Source organism: Lacerta agilis, chromosome 2, assembly GCF_009819535.1.
Source record: "Lacerta agilis isolate rLacAgi1 chromosome 2, rLacAgi1.pri, whole genome shotgun sequence".
NCBI classification, from domain to species: Eukaryota; Metazoa; Chordata; class Lepidosauria; order Squamata; family Lacertidae; genus Lacerta; species Lacerta agilis.
In genome coordinates this window covers 103670042-103696887 of record NC_046313.1, presented here as the reverse complement: position 1 = coordinate 103696887, position 26846 = coordinate 103670042, and the positions used below count along the sequence as shown (strand labels likewise).

Sequence of the window (26846 nt, the reverse complement as noted above, 5' to 3'; positions counted from 1 at the left end):
AGCTTTCCAGAATTTCCATGTTGGTGACATGCTTTTAGACATGTATCATTTCACAACACAGTAATTCAGTTTTACTAGCAAAGCAAAGGTTAAACCGCTTCCCAGCCCCGGGAGGAGCGTGGGGAGCGTTTGCACGACACACCTGCACACTGCAGCTGACACAGTAATGTGCCACTATACAGTTCAGAAAGCTCTTCGGTACAGACTTCCAAAGACAATGTGCATAGAATGGATATTAGCCGATTTTTGGTACTAACGTCTGAGCACCCAGGAAAGGCAAAGCACAGGCCAAGGACCACGTGCTTTAAGAGCCCAACTGGAGGCAAGTTGACGAATCGACGATCCGGAAAAAAGGAAAAACTTCCTCCTCTTCAAAATCAATTGACCGGAAAATAAAGAGACGGGTCTTATCTTCAGCATCATAAAAGGCCACAGTCCCTGCTTCATAGTTCAAAGAAATTTGGATCTCTACTGGATCCTCTTCTGGTTCCAAAATGGTAGGAGGTGAAGTCAGAGCTTTGTACTGATCATAACTAAAGCCCATCGCCCAGATCCCTTCATCAGGTTCAAAGTCAATTTCTCTATCCCTCTCCACAGATGCTCTGGCTACGCCCACAGCCCAATGGTCAACATCCTCAACATCCACCGTCCAATAATGTTTCCCGGAGCTGAATCCTTGCATTCCAAGCACACAGCGAGCATATTCAAACCTATTTGGACTGTAGGGGTAGTCCTGACGGACCTTTCCCCACCGTACTGATTTTCCATCAGAAGACACAATACATCTGGGATGGGCTGTATCCGGATCCAACACCACATTTTCTGAAACACAACATGAAGCAGGATGGTAAAACAAACAAGACAAAACACTTAACAGAATCAGTTACTTCCGTAAGGTAGCGTACCGAGCTCGCAAATTGCATGTATTCTTTGTGAGGGGAGAAATGCAGGACGAAAGTAGGCCAATTCATAGAACCAAATTTGCATGGCAAGAATACAGGGGCACCTGCAGGGTGAGAGTTGCAAGCTGGAGACTGCGTGTGCGGAAACGAAGATGAAATTTACATTTGCTGCTTCACCCACTTCTGCCTCTGGCAGGGGCAAAACTAGGCTTCATTTCACCAGAGTCCAAGGCTCAGTTTGGAATCCTCCATGTACATTTGTACACACACATGCACAGGCTGGGAGTCTCAATGGTGCCCCTTTGAAGGCTTCATCTCGGGCAAAAACCCTGGCTAGCCCCCCTGTATGGCTCTGCCTCTGGCACCACCCAGCATGGCCTGTGGCCCTGGGAAGTCTGTCTTGAGAGAAAAGGAGGATTTTTTTTGTACGCAACAACAGCAGCGAGGATGCTGATTGCCAAGGGGTGGAAAGGAGATAAAATTCCATCAAAAGAGGAGTGGCAAGTAAAACTGCTTGAATATACATAACTAGCGAGTATGACGGAAAAGATCAGGGATCGACCGACCCAAAAGTTTAAAAAGGAATGGGAGATTTACAGACAATATTTAAAAAACATTGTCCCCATATTAAAACTTTAGAATGATCTGAATATCTCTCAGAACTGCGTAAGGGATATAATACAGGCCATGTTTATTGAAAAATAAAGGAAAGTAACAAGGAAACAAAGAACCCACACCAAGGAGGTTGGAAGTTGATGGCTGAAATCTTTTTGTGTTTCCGCATTGTACTGTTTTCTTTTTTGTTATTTGTGAGTTATGTGCTGTGTTTTATTTTATTGGGTTGTGTGCGTTTGTTTGTGTGTGTGTGTGTGTAGTTTATAAACCAATAAAGATTGATTTTATTTTTTATTTTTAGGAAGGCTATCTTGAGAGAATGTGCAACCTTTTCTACAACACCATTTCCTCCAATCTAAGTCCCACTTGATCTATTTACTTGCTGGGGTGGTGGTGGTGGTTTAGACTGGAGTGACAGTGCAGGGACTAACTCGCTTTCTCCGCCCCTCAGCACTGCTGCCAGGGCCTCAGTCCAGTTTGATCTCCCCCTGCAGCAGCTTTTATCTGAAGACAGAAACGCAAGAACATAAAATGCTGGAACTCTCCAACATCTCGTCTTTTTTTGCTCTCAGGAACTAGCAGCTTACCTCTTATCCATTTTGATTTGTCCGTGTTGGACTGAGAACAGTTGGGCTCAGAACAGTCTAGGAGGAGAAAAGAGAGTAAGGTAAAATGTCCATCATAAGGCTAACAGAAAAGACATTGGAGCCTGTTTAACCACGCACCAATGAAGCATTGTTGTTAACTAAACTACAATAATCATTCACAATAATTATCGACTAATGCGTGACTCATGTTCCTAAGGCTAACTGACAGATGAACAACATCTACGATCTGAAGTATGATTCTGTTAAAGCGAGGGCAGCCGTAGTGGCAAGAATGATAAAATAGGGTGATCAAGTGAATTCTGGGTAGCCAGGAAGAGGAGATGGGGCACACGCCACACACTTTGGGTAGCAGAGAGCGAAACCCTTTCCCCCCATACTTAAGGTGCACAACTTGCATATTGGGGACTCGATAGCAATAGACAAGAATGGGGAACTGGCTTAGCCAACTTGGCTTGGGTACAGGAGATTGGACAAGATGACCCTCATGGTCCCTTCCAACTCTACTATTCTATTAGTTTTATCTATAATCAGAGTGGCCTAAGGTTGCTCAGTGGGTTTTATGCCTGAATGGAGACTCGACACTAGTCATCCCTGGTCTTAGTCAGACCTTTTATCTAACCCATCAAACCACACTAGCACAAAGTCACTCGCTTTTTCTAGTAATGAGCACAATGGGCGAAATCGATGGCTGCTGGCATCACTCTGATACGCTATTCTTAAAGGTACAATGCTGCTGACCATAAGAGGAGTGCGGCACCGCATGTTTCATCCCTGCAATCCGATTTAGGGTTCTCTTTTACAAACCTCTGACTCTCCTCAGAGAACTCGTCAAAGATGCACTTTCTTGAGAGAATTTCCTGAGCCTTTCCTTCATGTCTGTAGAAGCAGGAGTAGCTGGAAACTGAAATTTCTCTGTCTCGCATCTAGTGGGAGAAAGCGAGATATTGAAAGGACCACCCTCAATCTATTTGTACAGTCCCTTAAACTACCACCTTTTATTTTTTTGCTTCACAAAGGCTCGCTTGCAGCTTGGTCCGCCACTTGATAGCATAGGGGTAAAAAGTTTAATTTTGGCCTCATAGTTAATGGCATAACAGTGAATGCTGAAGTACACTTATAGTGGCCTTATAGCCGTGGCCCCTTCAGCAAGTTTTTGAGTTCTCCAGAAATCTTTGGCTATTTCTAGATTGCCTGCTTACTGATCATACACACATGCCGATTTGCTTCAAAGGAGACACTGGCCATTTAATGAGCATTCATCCTGATTCGGTTAAAGGGAAGTGAAGTCAAAGCAAGCATCACCCCATATTTTACAGTACACCTACCTGTCCTCATCTCAAAAGAAAGTCTGGTCTTTGGAGGAAGCAGCTACATTGTGCAAAACCTTCCAATCAAATTGCCGGTATGTGACTGAATCCCACCCTAAAGTAGCATCAGTCTGGGGGCACCATTATGTAGCGTTTCACTTAGGCCACATGGAAGCATCTTTAATCAAGCAAGAGGTTATGCTAAGCGACGGATTGGGCACCGGGAGAAGGGGGAGTAGGCAAGGAAAAGTAAAGCACAAAAATTGTGCTGGATCTTGTAGTCATGTCAACTGAGGTGCGCTTAGATAGTGAACTAGGTAGACAACTGATTACTTTTTCATCCCAGAATCCTAGGTGTAGCTGTACCTGCTGTCTGTTGCACCAAGGTGGAGACTGCAGGCTGAATAAGGTCTCTACTTTGGGCCATAGGGATCAGGTTACATACCTAGGATTCTGGCATGAAGTAATGATGGACTCAGCTATACAGCTGCATATAAAACATTTTAGGTGTGTTGTAAAATGCAATATACAAATGTGACACTAGATTGCGACACTGCGACAGTGAGCTATGGCAAATTCAATGTGTTTATCGAAACGTTTTCTTAAAAAGCATTTTCACAGCGGTTGGTTTTTTTTTAAATGTGTGTGTGGATTCCACCATGGCTTCTTTACCTAGTTCAACATCCAAATTTTTAATCCCTGTTTTTGCTTACACAAAGGCACCACTGTTTCTTTTTACTTCCATGCTCCGCATAAAAAGGAACCCTGAGTTGCACGCCAAGGGCTGTATATCCTCAGATATGATGAGACAGAGGTCTCAGGACTGGCATTAGGTTCCCTAAATCAGACAAACCTCTGCCCTGCCATTGCATGTAGCTGTTGAAAATAGAGAGCACTCAGGTCTGCTGGGAGATGACGACTCACAGTCATCGCAAAAGAGATGAAGTCCAATGATGGTTCCCTGAAGCCTTAAAACAGTAGCTTAGATGCCATTAAAAGGGTAGTTGGGGAGGGGAGAGGGGGCCCCAAATAAGTCAAGCATTGTTAAAAAGCAAAAGCAGAAGGCAGGTACCTGTCCAGTATGCTTCCAATACCCTGTGAAGTGAAAAGAACAAAGACAAGTTAGCTACATTTTGCACACAGTGTAATTTCAATTTAATGGGTGACATCCAATGTTAATAATACTCGAAGCCATTGGTTTCAATGGGTCTGCTCAGAGTATGACTTTGCAGGACGTCAACAAATTATACACACACACACACACACACACACACTACTCTTTGCTATGTTTCAATGCTCTTATGGATTTTACCCTGCTTCGTGTGGCTTTGTATTAATATCTGTGCTAGGCTGCTACTGCATCAATTGTTTTTAATTGATTTTAAGTTGTGAACTGTGTAGAATGTAGTTAACTGGGTGGTATGTTGTCACACAAAAAATGGATGAACGAAGCAGTTTTGAGCCTCTTTCCCACTGTTGCTGTGCCTGTGTGAAAGACAAAAATGTTCTTGTTATCAGATTTCTTAAACCCACTGATTGTCGTGGATATACAATTGTACTTCATCCTACTCATGTTACGGCTCTTTCGTCACCTTCTAACAGATGTCCTCCATGAAGCTGTTTTAGTCCTCCGGATATCATTTTGTTTCTTAGAGGTCTACACATTTGACAATGGCATATTTCACATCCTACCTAGTCTCTTCCCCTTGCAGAGAAGTGTCTCTCTCGAAAGGGTGAGGCTTCCTTGCCTGCTTCCTTCTAATTTTGCACAACGGTGAGGAAGGATCTCCTGCATGGCCATTTCCTTAACTGTCTCTGCCCACCTCCCTTTCCTAGGGTCAGGAGAAAGCCGGGTCAATTTCACCAGCGTACTTGGATCTCCAATTTTAAACTTACCCCACATGACTTCACAGTGGAGAACTGTGGTCACAAGCACACTATACATTAAAACACACTGCTTCCACCAAAGAATCCTGGAAACTGTAAGCTAGTTTCTCCCCTATGGCATATCTAGCTAAACTCGAAATCCCTAAGCACCGGAGGGCCTTTGGCTGATGTCATGGCCTCCCCTCAGCTGTCCTTGAAGGCGGATACAGGAAGATTGCTTATCTGGAGAGGCAGTGCCCCTGTGACTGTGGACAAACAGAAACTTCAGAGCATGTGCTTCCCCAGTGTCTTTATTACAGACATTGGTACTAGCCTCATCTTACCATCACTGCATAAGTACCCAGGGCTCACAGGACAATTCTATACCTCCTTGCTGCTTTCAGATAAAAACCCTGCTACAACATACATCTGCACGGCAGCGCTCAAAATTTGTCGGATGACGACTTGTGCCACAAACTAGATATAATGAGCACTCGTATTGGAGTGCTCTGTTGTGGGAATACGCTCCGACGCCTCCCGCGTGCGGCTGCTATCTCTCCGATCTTGTGCTGCCGCGCGTGGAGGAGAAAAGAGGATCCGGCCGGAGTTAAAGCCGGGATTCCTCCGCGCCTCTGAAAGCGCGCCAGAAAAGCCTCTGCTAACAGCTGCTGGATTGCTTTCCCGCCCGGAAGGGCTTGTTTTATTGAGTTATGATTGGTTAAAGCCTGTTTAATGACGCTGTTCAGTTCCTTAATAAATGGCCCCTGCCTCAGTTGGAGGCAGTTGGGAGAGCTCGCTACTAGTGAGTGCATTAGAACCATTGACTGGTCTCTTTTATTTGGCCTCTTTCCTGCTTTCGGCCACACCTTCTGCTTTACTTCTAGCTCTGCCTATCCTTTCCTTTTTGGAAACCTTCAGAAGCCTTCGTAACGCAACTCCAGAGAAACCTTCAGAACTACAACAACAATCTCACGACCTTCAGATTCATAACCAACGGACCCATTCACGGCCAGTGGGAGCAGGCACTCCGGGAATTACTGGCTGTCCCAAATGTTGGTTATCCCCACACTCTGTAGACCGTTAAGTGTAGTCTTATGACCTTTTACACTCTTTCACTCTTGTCTAATGTTCCTAACCCTTCTTTTAGACTTTTTTTTACTGATTGGCAGCCCTTATCTGCCATCTCACCAATCAAGTCACCGATGCAGGATATTTTTGTCATGAATACATTCTGGTTCAGAATACTAGACCTACCTCCAAGAATCCATCTGCTGATTGATTGTCCTTCTTTTCTATCTCACCAATCAGATCGCTGATGTAGGATATTTCATCCTCAAATTTGTTTGCATAATCATTTCTTCTCTTCTCAATCTCTCTTTTTATGTCTTCCAACCTGGCCAGCTGGCTTTGCTCTTGTTCCTCCAAAAACTGCCGCTGTTTTTGTAATTCAGACACAATCTCCTCCCTCTTGGCTTCTGCCTCTTTCTACAATGGATAAGATATAAATGACAATGGGATGTTCTAACAGATTGCCCAACCCAGATCCTAATCATATCACAATCATATCACGTACTCAGTGGGTTTTTTTCTCTAGAAAAACAGGTGCTGGTACTCACCATGAAATTGTTATAGTGTCACACTTTTTAACAACAAAAAGAGATGCCAGTACTGCGTACCCTATAAAAAAGCACTGCATGTACTTGGAATTAAATTGATTCAAGTCTCTTTCAACATATGAGGAGGGTGTTAAATGAACACACCAGCCATTCATTGAACAGAAACTAAAATGGGATACAGGATAACATCAAAATATTTCAACTCCCATGACTGTAATTTTTAAACTGTTTTCAATCATGAATTTTAAATTGTTTTAAACCAGCCTGGGACCTGCTGGTGAAGAGTGGGTAAAAAAACAAAATCACATGGTACAAAAAGGTATTAACATAGGCACCATGCAAACCTATTCCACAAATTGGGGGCCACCAGCAAAAAAGCCCTTTCTCTGTCGCCCTCCATGTTTCAGAATGAGGGGGCACTTGGAAAAGTTGGTTTCAGTGCCAAACCCAGGTCTAAATCACAAGTGAAGCGGATCCAGAAAATCTGTTTCACCCGTAAATCTTGACTTGAAAGCAGCCTCAAACATATTCCAACTTCACGAACACAACAATATCAAGGCACTTATCTAGTTCCCCTTTGCATTTCCTGTAATGCAAAATATAACATAGGTCAGGAAAATGTAGATCCTTATCAAATCACACTCCAACAATGTACACAGATCCTTGCTCTCAAATGATAACGTTGCCAATGGTGATCAGCTCATCGTAGACATGCCTTAAAAGGAGGAGTTTTGCCAATTCTTACCAATAGCTCCTGGCATGGCTTCTCACCATTTGATTTAACCGACAGAATCTTGCTTCTTTCTTTTTTCAGTTCCTTTAGATGTCTAAGTAGTATGCCCTAAGGACAGACAATGCAATGATACGGTAGATTTAAAGTTTCTGCAGACTGAGAATGTTTTATTTACAACAAGCAGCAGACTTGAAAATATTTAGTTTATAGGGTGGGTGGGGCAGAGGGAGATTGCAGCTGACTGTAAGTTGTTGAGCTCCCAGTTTCCATCAGCTGCTACAGTGACACAGCTTGGCACAGGTCGGAGGGAATGGCCAAAACACACCCAACTCCCCCACCCTCCACACAAAAAGCAGGACAGTGCTTAAAACACGCGCCACACAATATGGATATACAGGCTCTTTTACAGAATCTGGATTTTTTTTAAAAAAAATTACTGGTAGCACTTAATGTGGCAACCTGTGAAAAAAAAAATACAGAAAACAAAAGGGCAACCATTTCACTATAAATGCTGTGCAAGGAAGACCCCAAGACAGAAACAGCAGTGGCTGCTTAAGACAGGAATTGCCAACCTTTAGGGGCCAATGGACACCTTTGAATTTTGAGGGGAAATTACTGTCACAAAATGGCTGCCACACTTGAAAGTGGCTGGCCCACAAAATGGTGTGGGGAGGCTGCCCATTACTGGGGGCGGAGGGTGAGTCTCTGGAAGTACCAAATATCAAGCTTCGCAGAGAGCTCTGTGAACCACTACCACACTTCAAACAGGATTGGCACAGTGCAGTTTGAAGCTAACCCCGATTGTATATTTAAAACACCATCTCTGAAAAGGGGAGGAGAAATACACTAAGTGAGGTGTTCACTGTTATAAGAATTACCTGAAATGCCACTGCTTCATATGGAAGTCTGTGGCGATACGGAGACTCAATAGTTGATTCTAGGTTCAAAGCTCCGGTCGGGAAAAATGACAGAGACCAACAATGTTGATCAGGCAAAACAATACTGATCCTTTATTTAGACACAGAAAAAAAACTACAGCTGTAGGGTCCCTGCCTTCTAAGAAAAGGGAAAGGGCCCCGATAAATGGGAAACCCTAATATTTATACCCTCCTATTCCCATACAATCCAATGGTGGCTGGAAGGTGTGAAAAACAAGGGTCTTACACGGAAATTGGATAGTTCATGGAAATAATGGGTGTCCTTTTCATGTGGAGGGGTGTCAAATGTTCTTCCCCTTATCTTCCTATGCGAGACAATAGCTGCTAGCTCATCAAAGGAGTAGATTGACAGCCCTGCTGAGAATTTCCTTCCTGAGGGGTGATAGGTGATATGAGGGGTGATAGGTGATAAATTCCTGAGGGGTGATTTGCAAATGGAATGAAGAGGAAGATGTTTGAAAGCTGTGCCAGTGGATCATGGCGTCGAAGAGGAGGATTCTGGGAACTGGTGAATCGGGCCTCATCTCCAGTCCAGTTACCCCTCTCTGTTCATGGCTAAAATGGTAAAACTGGACATGCCCTGGCATCGCCTTCCCCCCCCTTGTAATTCTTATAACATCACCTTAATCTATATCTGGGGAGGATGCTCACCTGTGACCCTCAAGGTGCTGCTTCGCTACAACGCCCATCACCCTTGCCTGGGTTTAATGGGAGTTGGGATCAAAACACCAAAAGTTCCCTTCCCCTGTTGTATATCATGGTTAGATTAGAGATATCACAACTGCACCAGGCATACAAATGCAACTGAATTATTTGCTAAAATGCACCAAATCATTTACCTTGTAATCCGCAGCAGCTGTTTCTGCGGAAATAACAGAGTGGTTTCTGTGAGCCTTGGATCTCTCGCAGAACATGCAAATAAGGGTATTTTCGGTTTTGCAGAAGAGACTCAGAGGCTTCTTGTGCTCCTTGCACATTTTCTCCCTTCCTGGACTTTGCTCCAGCTGCAGACTGAGCTGCTTAGCGGCTTCCACCATGTTCGCCAGGCGCCGGTTGGGTTTCAGGCTTTGCCAGGAAGCTTTTCTTCTGCAATCCGGGCAGCAAATGGAAGCTCCCGGTCTTTTCCAAAACATAGTGACGCAGGCTCGGCAAAAGTCGTGCTGGCACTCCGTGATCATTACTGGATCCTTGAAGTAATCCAGGCAAATGGAACAAGTGACTTCGTCCTGAAGGTGTTTTGCTGGATCCGCTGTAGCCATGATCGCAGCAGCTGCTGTTTGCTGGGAGCTGGAGGTGAAAAGGCAAGATGAGTTTCGCTTTCGTGTTGCTGCAATCGGGCGTCTCTTTTCTTCCCAGGCAGACTCACAAGCAGGAAGCCTGGGAGAAGAGGAAGGACTACCTCTATGTTAGAGGCACTGACGGGGTAAACGGTGGCGGCTAGCCTCTTGCTACCTTTGACCCTAGTTAGCAGATTACTAATTAACTCAAAAGTATGAAATCGCTTTATTGGGTCACGGTCACAGCTGCTGGCCTGGTTTCATTTAACATTCCTCTCTTGCAAGATGCTGCCCAAACACTTTCTGTTTGAAATATATAGCCCTCATTGTGGTGGTGAAGGAAAGAAAATGCAAGGCTTGCTAAGTTAGCACTTCATTGGAAAAGGGTAAAACGCGGATATTCTCTCTGCAGCTGTGTTTTGGGATTGCAGTGTAAATCCGAAATGCAGTGGTCGTTTTGCTTTAAAAAATGAAGAGGATTCCTCCATTTCCTTGAGAAGATCAAGAGTATTGAGAAGCAGTGTGGTATAGTGGTTAGTATCGCACTAGGACCTGGGGGGGGGGGGAACCAGACTCAGTGCAATTGTGAAGCTGCCCCTTCTGAACTCTTGCATTCTTTTTCTTTTTCTTTCTTTCTTTCTTGCCAAATACCCAGAGCCCTAGGGCACTACAATTCATTCCGCACCCTTCCCAAGCTCCTGCGCCTTTTAAGCGTTTCCTGGAAGGCAGGAAAAGAATAGTCCAGTATTTGCCAGCATTTTATATCCAGGGTGGGGTAAAATGCACCTGAACATCCCCCCACCATGCCTCTTACACACATTTATTTATTTAAAGTATTTCAGGAGAATCTTGCAAAGCAGTGGGCGTAAAATTGCTGCAAGTAACGCCGATTTAAAAAATAATAATCAGAAAACAGCTGTTTGCTTTCTTCTCCCTTAAGGAAACCACCTGGTGGTAGTTGGAAGAGACCACCCCTGGGAGCTGCCTAGTGGCAGCAAACCCAGCTCATTTCCTTATTTCCAGTTTTTTTAAAAACGCCCCGCTCCCTTTTGTTATAACCCAGATGGGTGCCTTATTGGAGAGCTGACGCAGCCGGCAGAGATCTCCCATTGGGAGCGCTGTGCGGGGCGGAGTTAGGCCGCTGCTGGGCTCTCTCCTTAGTCCGGGCCGGGCCGGGCTTTTGCCTTGCAGGCTGGCTGATGATTCCCGGGGGTCGGACGTTGCATTTTAGCAGGCGAGTGCAAGAGGGGGAGCAGAGCAAGGTAGGTGGGCGGGTGGGTGGCGAGAGAGCTGCAGGCGAGATGGGGCAGCTGAAAAGCCTTGGAAGAAACCGTGGGAGGTCCGAAGCGTGGTCTGCTTAAGAGGTTTTGCTTTTCTAATTTAAACAGTGTGGTGGCAGTGTGGCGTAGTGGTTAGAGCGCTGGGGAAAGGTTCAGAAAAGAGCAGCCAGAATGGTCAAGGGGATGGAGGAGTGACTCCCCCCCCCCCAACAAGGAAAAGCTGCAACGTTCGGGACTTTTTAGTGCAGAGAAAAGGTTGACATGAAAGAAGCATTTAAAATTATTAATGCCACGGAGAAAATCCCCCCCCCTCTCCCACAGCTCTAGAACTCGTGGGCATCCAGAGAAACCTGAGTGTTGGGAAGGTTCAGGTCCAGCTTTCGAGCTTCCTACAGGCAACTGGTTGGTCACTGTTTGGAGGCATCACAGTCTTTCAGCCTCGCTTTGCCTACCTCGCAGGGTTGTTGTGAGGTTAAAATAGAGAGAGGGAGGGAGGAAGCCCGTGTTGTCACCTTGTGCCCATTGGAGGAAGGTGGGGTCAGAAAGTACTAATAAATAATAAAACAATTGGCTGTTGGGGAGAGAGAGGCTTGCCATAGTGGTACACAATGTGTGGCTTTTTCCTCCACTGAAGGAGTAGCCCTGTAGGAAAACTATAGGCTGCAAATGTACCATGCATTTAAAGCCTATTCCCCCTCCCCCCATGCACAGTAAAATCATGGGAACTGTAGTTTACCCCTCACAGAGCTACAATTTCTTAACAAATTGCATTTCCCACCATTCTTTTGGGGGGGAAAGAAATAGGCACTGTGTGTGCTTTAAATGCATGGGGTGTACACCTAGAAACATACTGTATTGGGCCACAAATTAACTGAATGATATCTGATCGGGAAACCAGAGGCTTTTGGCATTTTTGTAGTACAGTATTTGCTTGGTGTAAAAATCCAACAATGTTGTTTTTGCAAGGTGACAGATTCAAAGTAAATGGTAATTCAAGCTTGCTGGGGGGGGGGCGGCATTCCCTGGGAAAGTAGCAGGGCAAGAGGAATACTGCTCAGTGTGGACAAGGCCGTAGAGGCAATTCTGACACATTTACAGTATACTCAGCCTTTAACCGTGTGCAGGTGGCTTCAGTACTAATGACTTCAGGTACTTTCGGATGGCGGCTTTGCACTGCAAATGAGAATATTCAGATATTGCACCTGGGTTACTGGCAGCAATGTTTTAAGCAACATCAGATTTCCTCCTTAAAAGTTAAATTTGGATAAAAGGGAAGTGGGCCGACATTTTTATGCTGATGTTGCATGACACTTTGTTGTATGTTTTTATGCCAATGTTGTCTGAACTCTGTAGAACCTCCCCCCCCCCCGCATAAACACCCATCCTTCATCCTTAAACAGCATACAGTATGATAGGGGGACATTGGGCTGCAACCCTGTACACACTTAATAGGATCAGATTGCTTGAAAAAAATCTTTAATAGTGGGTCCTATAATTAATAGTATGGCCAACCTGTTGAATGCAGTGAGAGTCTGCATTTATTTGAGAATTGTTTATTGTAATAAAACTTGTAAGCGGCTTACAAAAAGAATAAAGTAATGAAATAAGCAGTAAAAAAATGTAAAAGCAATTATTTAAAGCATGTTACAGGTGGGTAGCCGTGTTGGTCTGTCATAGTCGAAACAAAATAGAAAATTCTTTCCAGTAGCACCTTAGAGACCAACTGAGTTTGTTCTTGGTATGAGCTTTCGTGTGCATGCACACTTCTTCAGTGTGCATGCACACTTCTGTTTCAGTGTATCTGAAGAAGTGTGCATGCACACGAAAGCTCATACCAAGAACAAACTCAGTTGGTCTCTAAGGTGCTACTGGAAAGAATTTTCTATTTTATTTAAAGCATGTTTTTTAATATATATATATATATATATATATATATATTAAATCAGCAGTAAGCTAAAAACAAGATTTAAACACACGTCGACACTCTGCATGTCAGGATAGACTTCCCCAAACAAATACAGTACGTTTTTAGCAAGTACCGAAAAGTGAAGGCACCTGCCCGATATCAAAAATTTGCTCTGTTAAATGTTTCAGGGAAACCATTCAGAACATATGTTTGTCCCTCTAATAGTTAAAATCACGTTCAAACACACTCTCCCTCGCAATCTAGTTCCTGGTTGCAGAAAGGAGACGCCCCTCTCTGTAAGCAAAGGAAAACTAAACTTTGTTCCTCTGCGTTGCAGCTAGAAGACGCCGATGGCTGCGCCGAACCCAGAGAAAAGCCTCCAGGATGAAGCCACCTGTTCCATCTGCCTCGATTATTTCCAGAACCCGATGATGGTCATCGACTGCGGGCACAACTTCTGCCGGGACTGCATTGCCCAGTGCTGCGAAGGGTCCGTTGCCAATGTGTTCTCCTGTCCGCAGTGCAGAAAACCCTTCCCTTGGCAGAACCTGCGGCCAAACAGGCACCTGTGGAATATCGTTGAGCTGGCCATGCAGTTCAGCATGCGGCGAGCCAAGGAGTCGGGTGAACAGCAGCTCTGCAAGAAACACCAGGAGCCCCTGAAGCTCTTCTGCGAATACGATCAAACGTCCATCTGCGTGGTTTGTGACCGGTCCAAGCTGCATAAATATCACAGCATCATTCCTATAGAGGAGGCTGCTCAGGTTTACCAGGTAGCGTGGGTGGCTGAGGGGGGGGGGGAGGAGAGATTTTCAGTCGCGTTTTTCGTAATTGCTAAAAACAATTCATTCTAGTCCAATCATCTAGTCCAATCCACTGCAACGGAGGAATCTCAGCTGAAGCATCCATGACAGGTGGCCATCCAAGCTCTGCTTAACATCCTCCAAGGAAGGAGAGCCCACCACTTCCCATGGGAGTCTGTTCCACGGCCAAACAGGAAGAGGATTCTACTTTCTCTTTCACTCTTCATTTCTGTTTCGATGTAGTTTGTTTTACCTTATTGTATTAAGGAACAGCTTTAATAAAAACAAAATCGAAAATTCTTTCTAGTAGCACCTTAGAGACCAACTGAGTTTGTTCCTGGTATGAGCTTTCGTGTGCATGCACACCAGGAACCAGGAACAAACTCAGTTGGTCTCTAAGGTGCTACTAGAAAGAATTTTCGATTTTGTTTTGACTATGGCAGACCAACACGGCTACCCACCTGTAACTGGAGCTTTAATAAAATCTTATTTTTTTAAAAAAAAGAAACAGTGGAACAGAGTCCGAATCAATGGGGGTTCTTGGGGGTGGGGACATCTTAGGAGAACTGGAAAACAACCAGCATTCATGTATTTACATATGAAACAACTTCCTGCCGGGTTAGTCTGTCTAGCCTTATATTACCTGCCCCGTCTGACAGTAGCACTCCAGGGTCTGTGCAGGGTTCCTTCCCCTTAACCTGCTGTCTGGATCCTCTGTCTGTAGAGAACAGAGGTCTTGGTAGACCACAAACTTGACATGAGTCAACAGTGTGATGCAGCAGCTCAAAAAGCCAATGCAATTCTGGGCTGCATCAATAGGAGTATAGCGTTTAGATCAAGGGAGGTAATAGTACCACTATATTCTGCTCTGGTCAGACCTCACCTGGAATACTTTGTCCAGTTCTGGGCACCACAGTTCAAGAAGGATACTGACAAGCTGGAACGTGTCCAGAAGAGGGCAACCAAAATGGTCAAAGGCCTGGAAACGATGACTTATGAGGAACGGCTTAGGGAGCTGGGTATGTTTAGTCTGGAGAAGAGAAGGTTAAGGGGTGATATGATAGCCATGTTCAAATATATAAAAGGATGTCATATAGAGGAGGGTGAAAGGTTGTTTTCTGCTGCTCCAGAGAAGCGGACACGGGGCAATGGATTCAAACTACAAGAAAGAAGATTCCACCTAAACATTAGGAAGAACTTCCTGACAGTGAGAGCTGTTCGGCAGTGGAATTTGCTACCAAGGAGTGTGGTGGAGTCTCCTTCTTTGGAGGTCTTTAAGCAGAGACTTGACAGCCATCTGTCAGGAATGCTTTGATGGTGTTTCCTGCTTGGCAGGGGGTTGGACTGGATGGCCCTTGTGGTCTCTTCCAACTCTATGATTCTCCGTAGATCCTGTGTCTGTTGTTTCCTCACTGTCTATTTTAAGCTATAAGATCTTTGGGAAATTTGGGGTCATCTGCTGCCTGTCTCTTCGGAAGGTGCAAATACAGAAAAATGAATTGCATCTATGTATCTCAGCGAGTGGGTGGCTGGAAGAAAATCGGTCTTATTTGAAGATTGTGTGTGATATATGCCGGAGGACCAGTTTTAGATACAGTTTAATACAGCACAGAATGCAAATTAGCAATCTGATGGTATTTAGATGTTGTTACAGCACCGAGCTTAAATAATTCTCTCTTGCATGTGTAGCTGCTTATTTGAGAAGGACATGGTGAATGGCTCAAAAACTCTGTTATTCGCGTCTGTCTTAGGAGAAAATACATCACTGCTTGCAAACTCTGAAAGAAGAGAAAGACAAGATTTTATCATTTAAATTAGAAGCAGAGAAGCCAAGCCAGGATCTGCTGGTAAGTGCAAGAGCAATCGGAAGTTAGCAATACCATTACATCTTCACTTGGTTTTTAATTTGTATATGGCGTTTTCTACATTTCTGTGTTGGGAAATTTCAGCTTTGCATGTGTTATCCATGCAGAGTGCCAGTTTTTAGAAGCCCAAGACTATCAGTTTATCACCTGTAGCTGTTTGATCCACTTCAGTAAAGTGTACACCTGGAATTGATGTGAGTTCAGTTCAGGTTTTGTATGACAGCAGTTAATCAATTTCTATACAGCAGAGAATCTTTTGAGTATCTATTTTTATTAATGTTTTACTATTTGACGTTTTATTATGTTTTCTGTATGTGCTGGAAGCCTCCCAGAGTGGCTGGTGAAACCCAGCCAGATGGGTGGGGTACAAATATTATTATATTATTGCTACTTTTAATAATACATGCGTATATATACTCTCACAAGACATATAGATAGCCTAAGGTGAGCAATAATAGTACTTAAAACTTTTCTTGTTACAAAGTCTAGATTCTTAAGATTTCAGTAATTCAAAACAGGAAAGCTTCTTTCTAAGTTCCCAGGTCTTCCCAGCTCTCGCAGGGTGCTGCCAGCATAGGTGCAGGCCGTGCCAGATTTACGTATAAGCTAAACAAGCTATAGCTCAGGGCCCCACTCTCTTGGGGGCCCCAAAACATTTAAAGAAAAAAAAAACTGGATGTACATTTCCAAAATATAAGATAAGTTCAACAATTACTTTGATAAAATACATATTTTGATATGTGCAAATGGCTTTAGATACATATTAGGTCCATAAATTATCATGTAGCATATATTCAACACAAAAAACAGTGACCAATTTGTTGTTGACAAAGGACAGCTGGACATATAAAGGGCCCCATTACCTTCAGTAGCTTGGGGCCTCATCAAACCTAAATCCGGGCCTTGGTGCAGGAAAGCGAGCTGATTTGCTCGATCTTCAGAGCATATTTATATAGTACCTGACAACCTTATCTGAAAATATGTCACTGTCCCATAAATTAGTCTCAGAGCCTATACTATGTTACGAGTTCTAAACATCCCCACAACTTTTATCTACGTTAAAGCTTGTTCATGCTCGCTAAATAACATTCCCTATACTTTCGTAATATGCATACTTGGAGACATGCACATTTCATCTGGATCGGGGGTCTGCAACCTGCGGCTCCGGAGCCGCATGCGGCTCTTTTGCACCTTTGCCGCGGCTCCGGGCAGGGCCGGTGCGTTTAGCGCCGAAATGTAGGGGGCGCTGCACCGCGCTGCTGGCCCGCCTGCGGCCACCCACTTCTCTACCTTGTCGGCGGCTGTGCTGCTCATGCGTGCCTCGTTTCATGCCAGCGCAGGCGCAGCAGCAGACCGCAGCAGCTTCCCTCCTTGGCGCCTGTCCCGGCGCTTGTGTTTGGCTGCTGCTGGTGGAGCTGCTGGCTGCTGCGATTCAACGAGGCGCGACGACTCGACGAGGTAAGGAGGCAGCTGCGGGCTGGGCCAGGGGCGGCGGGCGAGGGGGAAGCCCTCTTTTAAAAAAGTGGAAGGGCCCGGCTCCAGGACACGTGGCAGTCTGGGAAGGAAAAGGAAGCCCGGCTGTTCAGCTAAGGGCGGCCCAACGGGATGAGATGGGCGTGGGAAAAAGCTCAGGGGATGACCAGTCCTGGGCTCTGTTTCGGGGGCGTGCAGGAGACTTCCCTTAAGCAGCGTGGCGAAAGGGGCCCGAGCATGGCCGTACCGACGGGGGGGCGGCAAGAGGGGGCAGTGGCCCCCCCTAGAAGCTCCCTGCCCCCCCCCTAGAAGCGGGAGTCCCATGGACTGAAAGAAGGGTTTTATCCATTCTGAAGGAATGTTTTCCCGTGCCTGCAGGCGGGACATGATCAGCCCCCTGCTTCAGCCCCTCTCAGCTGCCTTGCCCAGCCCCTCTGCTGGCCAATAGTGATTGGGGCAGTGTGCATGCTGTGTGCTTTTGCATAAGTTTGGTAAACTTTTAGGGTTGCATTTGTGCTGTTCATGGGGCGGAAGTATTCTGGGGGGTTGGATTTCCCCTTCTAGATTTGCCCCTGCAGCGTCAGGCGTTCGGACGGTTCCTTTAATACAGTGCTTGTTGTTTGGCTGGGGGGGGGAGCGTTTTGTGATATTTTGCCATTTTGCCTTCATTACCTGCTCTTCATTACCTGTCTAAATTGTGCTATAAGCTTCTGGGTGTTTATAGTGCTTGGAGCCTGTACTTGCATCCATGTTGGGCAGTGGTTTGGGGACATATTGGAGGTCACCATTTTTGGTGGGTAAAAAACTTTGTGTTTTAAAAGTCACCCTGCTGCATTTTAGAATTGCCCTTTGACTTTTCCCCCCCAGGCACTGTAGCTTAATCGCTGGCCTCTTTGTTATTCAGTTGCCTTGGAATTAGCTACATTGTTCTTTAATAGCTGGGCTATTACCTCACCGCAACTGGATTCCCAAATTGTTTTTTTTTTAAAAAAAAGATTTTCTTGGTTTACAAAGTGTGTGCAATGAGAGAAGGGGGAAAGAGGTTTTTGTGCTGTTCATGCGGCATGGGGTGGATGTATTCTGGGGGGTTGGATTTCCCCTTCTAGATTTGCCCCTGCAGCGTCAGGTGTTCGGACGGTTCCTTTAATACAGTGCTTGTTGTTTGGCTGGGGGGGGGGAGTGTTTCGTGATATTTTGCCATTTTGCCTTCATTACCTGCTCTTCATTACCTGTCTAAATTGTGCTATGAGCTTCTGGGTGTTTATATTTTTGTGGGCCGCAATGGTTTTGCGGCTCCCAGTTTTTTTCTCTCTTCGGAAACGGGTCCAAGTGGCTCTTTTTGTCTTAAAGGTTGCAGACCCCTGATCTGGATAATGCCGATTCTCAGTTTGCTTTGATGAACCAATCCTAACATTAATACATAGGCTTGTTGTTGTTGTTGTTCAGTCGTTCAGTCGTGTCCGACTCTTCGTGACCCCATGGACCAGAGTACGCCAGGCACGCCTATCCTTCACTGCCTCTCGCAGTTTGGCCAAACTCATGTTAGTAGCTTCAAGAACACTGTCCAACATAGGCTTACGATTCTTCTTATCGTGACATCCATATAACCAGCTCATCATGTTCGGACATTCCATAATCCAAAACTTACAGACCGCTGAAAGATGAGCAAAGCTTTTCAGTATCTTTGTTACCTCACATGATTGAGCATCTTCCAAATTTCAGCTAAATGGGGGTTTCCCAAACTTGGGTCTCCAGCTGTTTTTGGGCTACAACTCCCATCATCCCTAGACAGCAGGATCGGGAAGCTTTTAATGTTTAATAGACTATTGTAATTTAATATTATGTTGGAATCCGCCCATCTGGCTGGGGAAACCCAGCCAGATGGGCGGGGTATAAATAATAAATTGTTGTTGTAATCCAGAAACGGCTGGAGACCCAAGTTTGAGAAACCCTGGGCTAAACTTTAACCTCATACATTAGAGTTATGTGTTCCAACGTGGTTCTATGTTTTATAAAAACAAACCTTTCCACCTGGTGCATGGTTGAAACCTATTGCCCCCCTAAGTGTTATGAGCGTGCTTCGTGCACCTGTGAACTAGCCCTTGGCAGCTGGATTCTGAAAGTAGAAACTATACAAGAGCATCTAATTATAATCTGTTGCTGAGTTTCAATTTTAGCTGGTGTTTCACACTTCAGTCCAATGTCAGCTTCTCTTTCTGCAGAAGGAGACGTGGCAACACACATCTACAACTCGGTGCAATGTGGGAATATGTTTTTCAGCTGCGCTTGCACCTGTGTGCACCTGTGTTTATTTGTGTATGATTATGTTTGATTACAGTATCCTTCCACCTGGAAGGGAAAGTGATAGCAGGATCCGGTAGGCTATTTGCCGCTGGGATCCCTCCGCAGAGTTTATTGGTTCCTAACTTTTGAACTTGGTACTGGTCAGTTAATCTGCTTCCCGCCCAAATTAGGGCAGCAACAGTGTTGTGATTGGTTTGTGTATCGATTATGACGTTGGTTGTTCACTCAATAAAAGCTGCCACTCCCTGTTTGTGGTGTGGAGAACGCGCGGAAAGCCCAGAGAGAACGTTGCGTGACAAGCCTAGGCAAAGTGAAAGTGAAACCATCCAGCCACGCAGGGCAGCTAAAGCCGTTACCCTCCAGACTGCAGTCTTCGTCTTAGTGTTTCATTTTCAGTTTTTATTTTAAAACCTTTTATTTGGCTACCAGTTTTGGCCACCTTTAGCTTTATTTTCCTCTACGGAGTTTCTTGGACCAGACAGTCGCTCGCAATCATCTTCTACGAGGCAACCTTCATCGAACTCACAGAACTCAAATCCTTCAGGTCACAGCCAGCGGTTCTACTTTATTCACGGCACGGTGTGAGCAGGCTCCGGAATTGCCGGCCGTCCCGTCCGCAGGCTGCCTTCCCTTGCAACTGGCATCCCGTGTGAGGTCAATCTTGTCCTGCACACGGGAGGCGCCAGCAATAGAATCCCCACAGTGCAACACCATTTTGCATTATATGCAATGGAAGCAGCCTGGGGAACAGCTGGATTTTGACATTACAAAGCAGATGCAGGGACCTTTTAGCCCTGTAGATGTTGCTGAGCCACACTTTCCATCAACCAGCAGCCAGGGATGTTGGGAGTTGTAGTTCAGCAACTTCTGGCTGGATGTCCGTGCCTCTCGGCAGAGATATTCGATAGTGTGCTGGAACACACGGAATGGTGTGTCATGTGTCAGGGTGCTTTCCTATGGGTGGGTAAGAAATATTACAAATAACCAGTGTGCCCCCCCCATTTGCACCTGTCCCAATTAGGCAGAAACTGATTCTGAGAGGCAGAAGCTTATGTTGGAATTTCAGCAGCTCCGCCAGTTTCTAGAGAAAGAAGAGCAAATCCTGTTAACCCGTCTGCAGAAGCTGGAGATAGAGATTGAGAAGAAGAAGGAAGAGCATGCAGCTAAATTTTCCGAGGAGATTTCCCGTATCAGCACCCTAATTGGCGAGCTGGAGCAGAAGGGTCAGGAGCCGCCAGGTGGGCTGATGCAGGTAACGCTGTAAATCAATAAATGCCATTATTTAAGGGCCGTAGCACAGGGATAGCACATGCAGAAGAAAGTCTCGGGTTCAGCCCCCGGCATCTCCAGGTAGGGCTGTGCTGGAGGGGAGGCTTTGCCTGAAATCTTGGAGAGCTGCTGCCAGTCAGAGTAGACAATACTGAGCTAGATGGACCAATGGCCTGATATGGCATAGGGCAGCTTCCCTTTCATCCTAGTTACCGTATTTTTCGCTCCATAGGGCGCACTGGACCATAGGGCGCACCTCATTTTTAGAGGAGGAAACAAGAAAATATATATATTTTTCTTGTTTTCCTCCTCTAAAAGCCCTGTTTTTTTGAGGATCAGCTAAAAGTTTTGCAGCTCCTTTTCCAAAGGGGGAAAAGCAAAGAGAAAAAGCCCAATTTTTATGGGATGGGGTTGAACTCGCATTTCTGCAGCTTCTAAAGGAAAGGGAGCCTTTTCTGCAGTTTCCAGACAGATAATCTAATCAGCCAGTCACATGTTGCTGGGGAAACAAACAACCTCCCTCTGCAGCACATTCAACAAAGGAGGGCGGGGCTGAAAGGCAGCCCGGGACTCTTATCTCTCTCCCGATCTCTTGCTGATCAGCTGCTGAGCGGGGTCCTTTCAACACCCCCTTTTCTCTTTGCAAAATAAAAAGCATGATCCTCTTTTGGCCCCTGGGCAATTCAGCTCCGGGGACCACCATTCGCTCCATAAGACACACAGATATTTCCCTACTTTTTAGGAGGAAAAAGGTGCGTCTTATGGAGCGAAAAATACGTTATTTCCCATTTGGCTGCATCCTCCTCCTCATTTGGCCTTCTCGCTCCTCTCGCCGCATTCCTCCAGTGGTGCATCGTTGCAGGGTTAACACCTTTCCTGATCCCTGGAAGCCCAGTATTTTGAACCTGGGGGAAAAGATGACCTGAGTTTCTGCTGGTGCTGTGTGTCCAAAGCAGGGCCTTCTTCCCCCTCAGCAGAGCAAGATCTTAGCCTGTACTGTGTTGTTTGTTGGCATCCATCTGTCTCGAGAGACAACGGAGTCTGTCTCTGGGGGTGAAGCCAAACTGCTGCATCAGCAGCTCCAAAGTTACCTCCCTGGGGTAAAAGCCCAGGCAGTGCGTATGAAGGTCCTGGTCTGCCCAGACGACAAGATCCCCCCACTCTCGGCCTCACTGATGCAGTTGAAAGGAAAGCAGAGCAATACGTTTGGCACCCACTTGGCTGCAGGAGTTGCCAGAAGGAGGCGTACAAGGCGACTTAGGGACTCCACTCCGGATTTGTGTAGGGTTTACTCCAGGGGTAGGCAACCTAAGGCCCATGGGCCACAAGCGGCCCACAGGGGTCGTTTAACCGGCCCATGAGCCGCCCCCAAACCGAGCCGCCCACTGGGCAAGTCCCCGCGCACTGTGCTAAACCGGCGTGGCACGGGGACTCACTTCCGCGGCGCCATAAATTGCATCTGCGCAGACACAGATGCCGGAAATCTCGGGCTCACGCACCAGCGCAATCTGGCCAACGGAGGGATCTCCGCTGGAGTGAACCGGCCCAGGCGAGGTAAACCTTGCCGACCCCTGGTTGTCTCCTTAGGTTTCTCTTCTCCCAAAGATATCCCGCAAGGCAGTAGGTATCGTGATATTCAGCCACAAAAAGACTGAATGAATTGGTTTGTTAATGCCGCCAAACTGAAACGAATGCTTTGAGGGTTGAGAGCAAAATGAGCTGGGGAAGATAGTAGGTAGTTGATGCAGCAGCCTTTCGGTGGCTGGGCATGTCTAGGCCTGGTCAGTGCCTGGATTAGGGGCCACCAGGGAAACCTACGAATGCCGTTTTGAGTTTTATGATGTAAGGAAGGCAGGATATAAGATGAACCCCTGTAGAAATTAATTCCAAATATGATGGGTGTTGTACTGGACGACCTAACCTCTCTGTCTTGTCTCCTCTTTTTCTCGCTAGGATATTGGAAGTGTCTTCAACAGGTATGAGGCTGTTCTTCCTGTTGCCATTTCTCCACCCTTCACAGAAGGCAATTCTATTGATGTTCTGCATGCATGCCAGTATGTCTGAGTGGGAAAGTGTGATTGTGCTCATGGTCCTGGTGGCAGGCTTCTCAAAACCATCTGCTAAGGTGGGAATGCTGCACTATGTAGGCCTATTTTATATATATACAACATTTATTTTTATTTTTTTGCAGTTTGTACATCTCAAAATAAACATTTTACATCATGCCATGAAACAATGGACTTAACCTTCGCTTTTCATGGTTCATTTTACTTACCTATCGTTCCTACATATTTTACTATAACCAATTGAATTGTTTCTCCATTTTGCATCCTCCAGATATTTACAGTGCTGTTGAATTTATCTAAATACTACCAGCGTTTTCAATTATACAGTTATTTTCTAAATATTCGGGGGGGGGGGAGAGAATCCCCTCCTCTTTGAATAAAGATTCTTCTTGTCTCTTATTCTATAAGTTGCCAACCTTCCTTACTAGGGATCTTGCTCACTTTCCATCTTTGGGCTTGGACTATGTAGGCCATTGGTCTGATCCACCAGGATGCTTCTTGCATCCTTCCCCTTCTACCTAGATTTCTCTGAATTTTCACTAGCATGTGCCCCTAGCACACACCCTACCCCACACCCAAAGTTGCAAATCCATTGGCCAATGTCCTAGTTCACCTTCCGTCAGCTTGGCCAGCTGTTTACACTGTGTAGATGCATTCTGCACCTGATGTTCTGAGAAGCTGCGAGTGAATAAAGATTTCTTTTCATGTTTGTTAAACCTCTAGGTGCAAGACGGGCAAATTTCAGTTTCCTACTCCACCTGATTCTTTGGAGCTCAGTACAATGCTTCAGGAATTCTCCAAAGAGAGTGCTTCACTGCAGGGCGAACTGAGGAAATTCAGAGGTACTAAATGGGTTTCTGAAGCTGATCGCTGGGGTGGAAATTCTACTACTGTATTGTTCTTATATAGCTCTTTATCCAGGCAATCAGTGAACGCTTGTCCCAATCACATTGCACCTTTGTACAATACCCACCATTAAAATACAGGGGGCTGGATTCAGAAAAACCTGGTCGTTCTTTAGTGGTTGAAATTGTTGGGATTAGTTTGTGATGACTAACTTGTCCCTTTGATTTCAAGGATCTTAATGCATGATGGCCTGGATCCATCCCAATGGTATAAAACTCTGTGCATGGTTGATAGGGATACAATATTGTGAGCCTGATTGTTTGCTTGCTATCTGATATTATTATTATTATTATTATTATTATTATTAATTAATTAATAGTATCATTGCTGTAAATGTGTGATCCAAGGCTTGATGCTTACAAAGAAGAGAGAAATGTGTAAAGCTGGAAATGCAATTGGGTAGCTGTAGATTTCCAAAGTGATAATACTCCTAAGACTTTAGAATGGTGCATGTGAATTAATATACAAAGGAAAATTATATGTGTTTGTAGAATTAATTTTTAGATCCTTGCACTGTAAGCTAATTCATACATCTATTTTCTTTCTTTATGTTTGTTTTTTCTTGTTTGGAATATGAAATGCTGGAATTTTATTTTTTATTTCTATTTTTCTTTTTTTCCCTTTTGTATTTGTTGTATTTTTGTGTAACTGCAATTTTTAAGATGAATAAAGTTTCACACACACACACACACACACACACACAGTTCATTTTTTGCTAAATATAACACATTAACGAATCACAGAAGTTTGCATATGCTTATCCTCCTTTTCTTCCTCTAGAGACTTTGGATGAACAAAAGTGGATAAATGGTAAGTCCCTACAGATTCTGGATATCTCACGGAAAAGATAGATTCATGCCTTTTTGTATTTTTAAAAAGAAAAGAGGCTGTGGGGACTGGGCAACCTGTTGTTTTCTATATACTGCAACTCTCCTCGTTCCCAGCCATGCTGGCTGAGACTGATGCAAGTCTCAGATCAGGAGGAATGCTCAATAAATAGGCCGCCTTCAGAAACAGCCACCTGCAGCAGATGAACGTTTACTTGTTTTATACATTGGCCTTTGGGGAGGGTTCTTGGAGCTTGGCTCCATGCCTGACTGTTGCATTTGATCTCTTGCAGAGAACGTGACACTGGACCCCATGACGGCTCACCCTCGATTTGTTGTGTTTGATGGTCAGAAAGCTGTCGCATGGGGATCTGTCCGCCAGGAGCTTCCCTACAGCACCAGACGATTTGACCCCTCCCGCTGCGTGCTTGGCTCTCAAGGATTCACCTCGGGGAAGCATCATTGGACAGTGGATGTGAGCAAGGGAACTTTCTGGGCTTTGGGTGTAGCCAAAGAATCCGTGAAGAGGAAAGGGCAGCTGAATATCGTCCCTGAGGAGGGAATCATGGCTGTGGGTTTTAGCAACGGTCAGTACAAAACCTTAACGTCGCCCCCGACTTTTCTGAACCCAAGCAAAGACCCCCGAAAGATTCAGATCCGTTTGGACTATGAAGGAGGAACATTGGGGTTTTTCGATGCAGAAGAAAATAAGCGCCTCGTTCTCTTTACTGTCAAATTTGTGTCAAAATTATTTCCTTTCTTCCGAGTTGGGGACATGAACACTGTGCTTCGACTGTGTTAAATTGTCTGTTCTTCTGTTGGACTTGGGTCTTTGGCCCTTCCGACAATGAAGTAGTGTCAACATAACTCTCTGGCTGTAACACACAATACTGAACTTCAGCGTGGTTAATACGACGGCTGCTTTTGACTTGCCTTAATTCCCTTATCGGGATACTATATATTCTGAATGGAAACTGGAGCCTAGGCTTAAAGAATGTGGGAGACCTGAATGCATACACCATTTAAAACTACTTCGTAGATATAGCTTCTAGTAAGTTTTAGCAACCTCTTTGTCTCGCCCGGCTGTATTTCCTCTCATTTGGATACAGATTCCAAAGTACAACATTTGTACCCCTCATATCAGCTGCGAGTGGTACATCTCTCTTAAACTGCAGCCACTCGGAAATACACAGAAATGGTGATCAGACAAGAATGGAGATCCAGCTTGTGGGAAATGGGAATTGAAAGTGGAAAGTGTGTGTGTGTGTGTGTGTGTGTGTTGATATGAGGTGTGTGTACAGGTATCTGTGCCCAAATGAAAGCAGCATTGCAATATACAGCCAGTAGTTAACCGTTGAGTGCAGTCAATTTATCCAAGCCAAGCTGAGACCAAGAAAGACAATGAAAATTGATGAGAAAAGTGGTGTTTTGTAATTTTAACATGGTAAATACAGGGATACAGGAGATCACCTTGGTTTTCAATTGAGATCCATTTGGGATGCCTTGTTAACGTACCTTGCAATTTTTTACATCCTGGAAAATATATATATTTTAAATTGCAGCCTTTTTTAAAAAGTAGAGTAAAAGTTTATCCAAATTTGCATAAGTATTTTAAGAATTCTTTTTACTTTTACTTTTTTATATATAATGCTCAAACGAAAAAGCACAGGTGACAGGAAATGTTTAGGTACTGGGTTGTCAGAATTATTTGCTCTTCCCTGTACCTGTTTGCCAAAACTTAATAAATGCTGACATCTCCTTAAATATGTTGCCGTCCTTTACTCTATAAATACAACATTGGTTAACTCAAAAAGCCATTATGCAACTTTCTATAATCAGCTCCTTTTCATTTGGAGGCTGTTTCAGTTCTTGCCACAGTTTAAACACTTGCTGTTTTCTCTTTCCTTGAGTGCTTCAGTCTATAACTCACAAATGCCAATCCAGAGGAGAACTGATGGATGTTTGCTGCAATTTGGTGGCAAACAGCGGGTTTCTTCAGGGGAAAGCAGAAGTGTGGGTGTGCCCATGGTTAGAGTCTTCCAATGTAGGCTTAAAGGTAAAGGTAATGGGACACCTGACCATTAGGTCCAGTTGCGGATGACTTGGGTTGTGACGCTCCTCTTACTTTATTGGCCGAGGGAGCTGGCGTACAACTTCCGGGTCATGTGGCCAGCATGACTAAGCCGCTTCTGGCGAAACCAGAGCAGCACACGGAAACGCCATTTACCTTCCCGCCAAAGCGGTACCTAGTTATCTACTTGCACTTTGATGTGCTTTCAAACTGC

General features: G+C 45.0%; 2 protein-coding genes across 2 annotated transcripts; one reads left to right on the top strand and one right to left on the bottom strand.

Annotated features, from left to right (window-relative positions):
• Nucleotides 1-226: 226 nt before the first annotated feature.
• LOC117042045 (E3 ubiquitin-protein ligase TRIM7-like) lies at nt 227-9853 on the bottom strand. The gene is made up of 7 exons (XM_033141497.1): nt 9425-9853; nt 7660-7755; nt 6553-6783; nt 4505-4527; nt 2930-3048; nt 2105-2161; nt 227-822 (listed from the first exon to the last, which is right to left on the bottom strand). Exons 1-7 carry the CDS (start codon nt 9842-9844, stop codon nt 305-307), a joined length of 1464 nt encoding a protein of 487 aa, XP_032997388.1. The 5' UTR covers nt 9845-9853; the 3' UTR covers nt 227-304.
• Nucleotides 9854-10939: 1086 nt separating this feature from the next.
• On the top strand, nt 10940-26325 carry LOC117042071 (zinc finger protein RFP-like). The gene is made up of 8 exons (XM_033141533.1): nt 10940-11124; nt 13386-13821; nt 15603-15698; nt 20515-20745; nt 22716-22738; nt 23552-23670; nt 24515-24544; nt 24855-26325. The coding sequence occupies exons 2-8, from the start codon at nt 13399-13401 to the stop codon at nt 25361-25363; spliced, it is 1431 nt and encodes a 476-aa protein (XP_032997424.1). The 5' UTR covers nt 10940-11124; nt 13386-13398; the 3' UTR covers nt 25364-26325.
• Nucleotides 26326-26846: the final 521 nt, after the last annotated feature.

Coding starts and splice junctions, on each gene's coding strand:
- LOC117042071 (XM_033141533.1), top strand. CDS start 13,399: ATGGCTGCGCCGAACCCAGAGAAAAGCCTCCAGGATGAAGCCACCTGT. Junction 15,699..20,514: donor AGCCAAGCCAGGATCTGCTG/GTAAGTGCAAGA, acceptor TGTCCCAATTAG/GCAGAAACTGATTCTGAGAG. Junction 20,746..22,715: donor CGCCAGGTGGGCTGATGCAG/GTAACGCTGTAA, acceptor TTTTCTCGCTAG/GATATTGGAAGTGTCTTCAA.
- LOC117042045 (XM_033141497.1), bottom strand. CDS start 9,844: ATGGCTACAGCGGATCCAGCAAAACACCTTCAGGACGAAGTCACTTGT. Junction 7,756..9,424: donor CAGCTGCTGCGGATTACAAG/GTAAATGATTTG, acceptor GTCTGTCCTTAG/GGCATACTACTTAGACATCT. Junction 6,784..7,659: donor AGCCATGCCAGGAGCTATTG/GTAAGAATTGGC, acceptor TATCCATTGTAG/AAAGAGGCAGAAGCCAAGAG.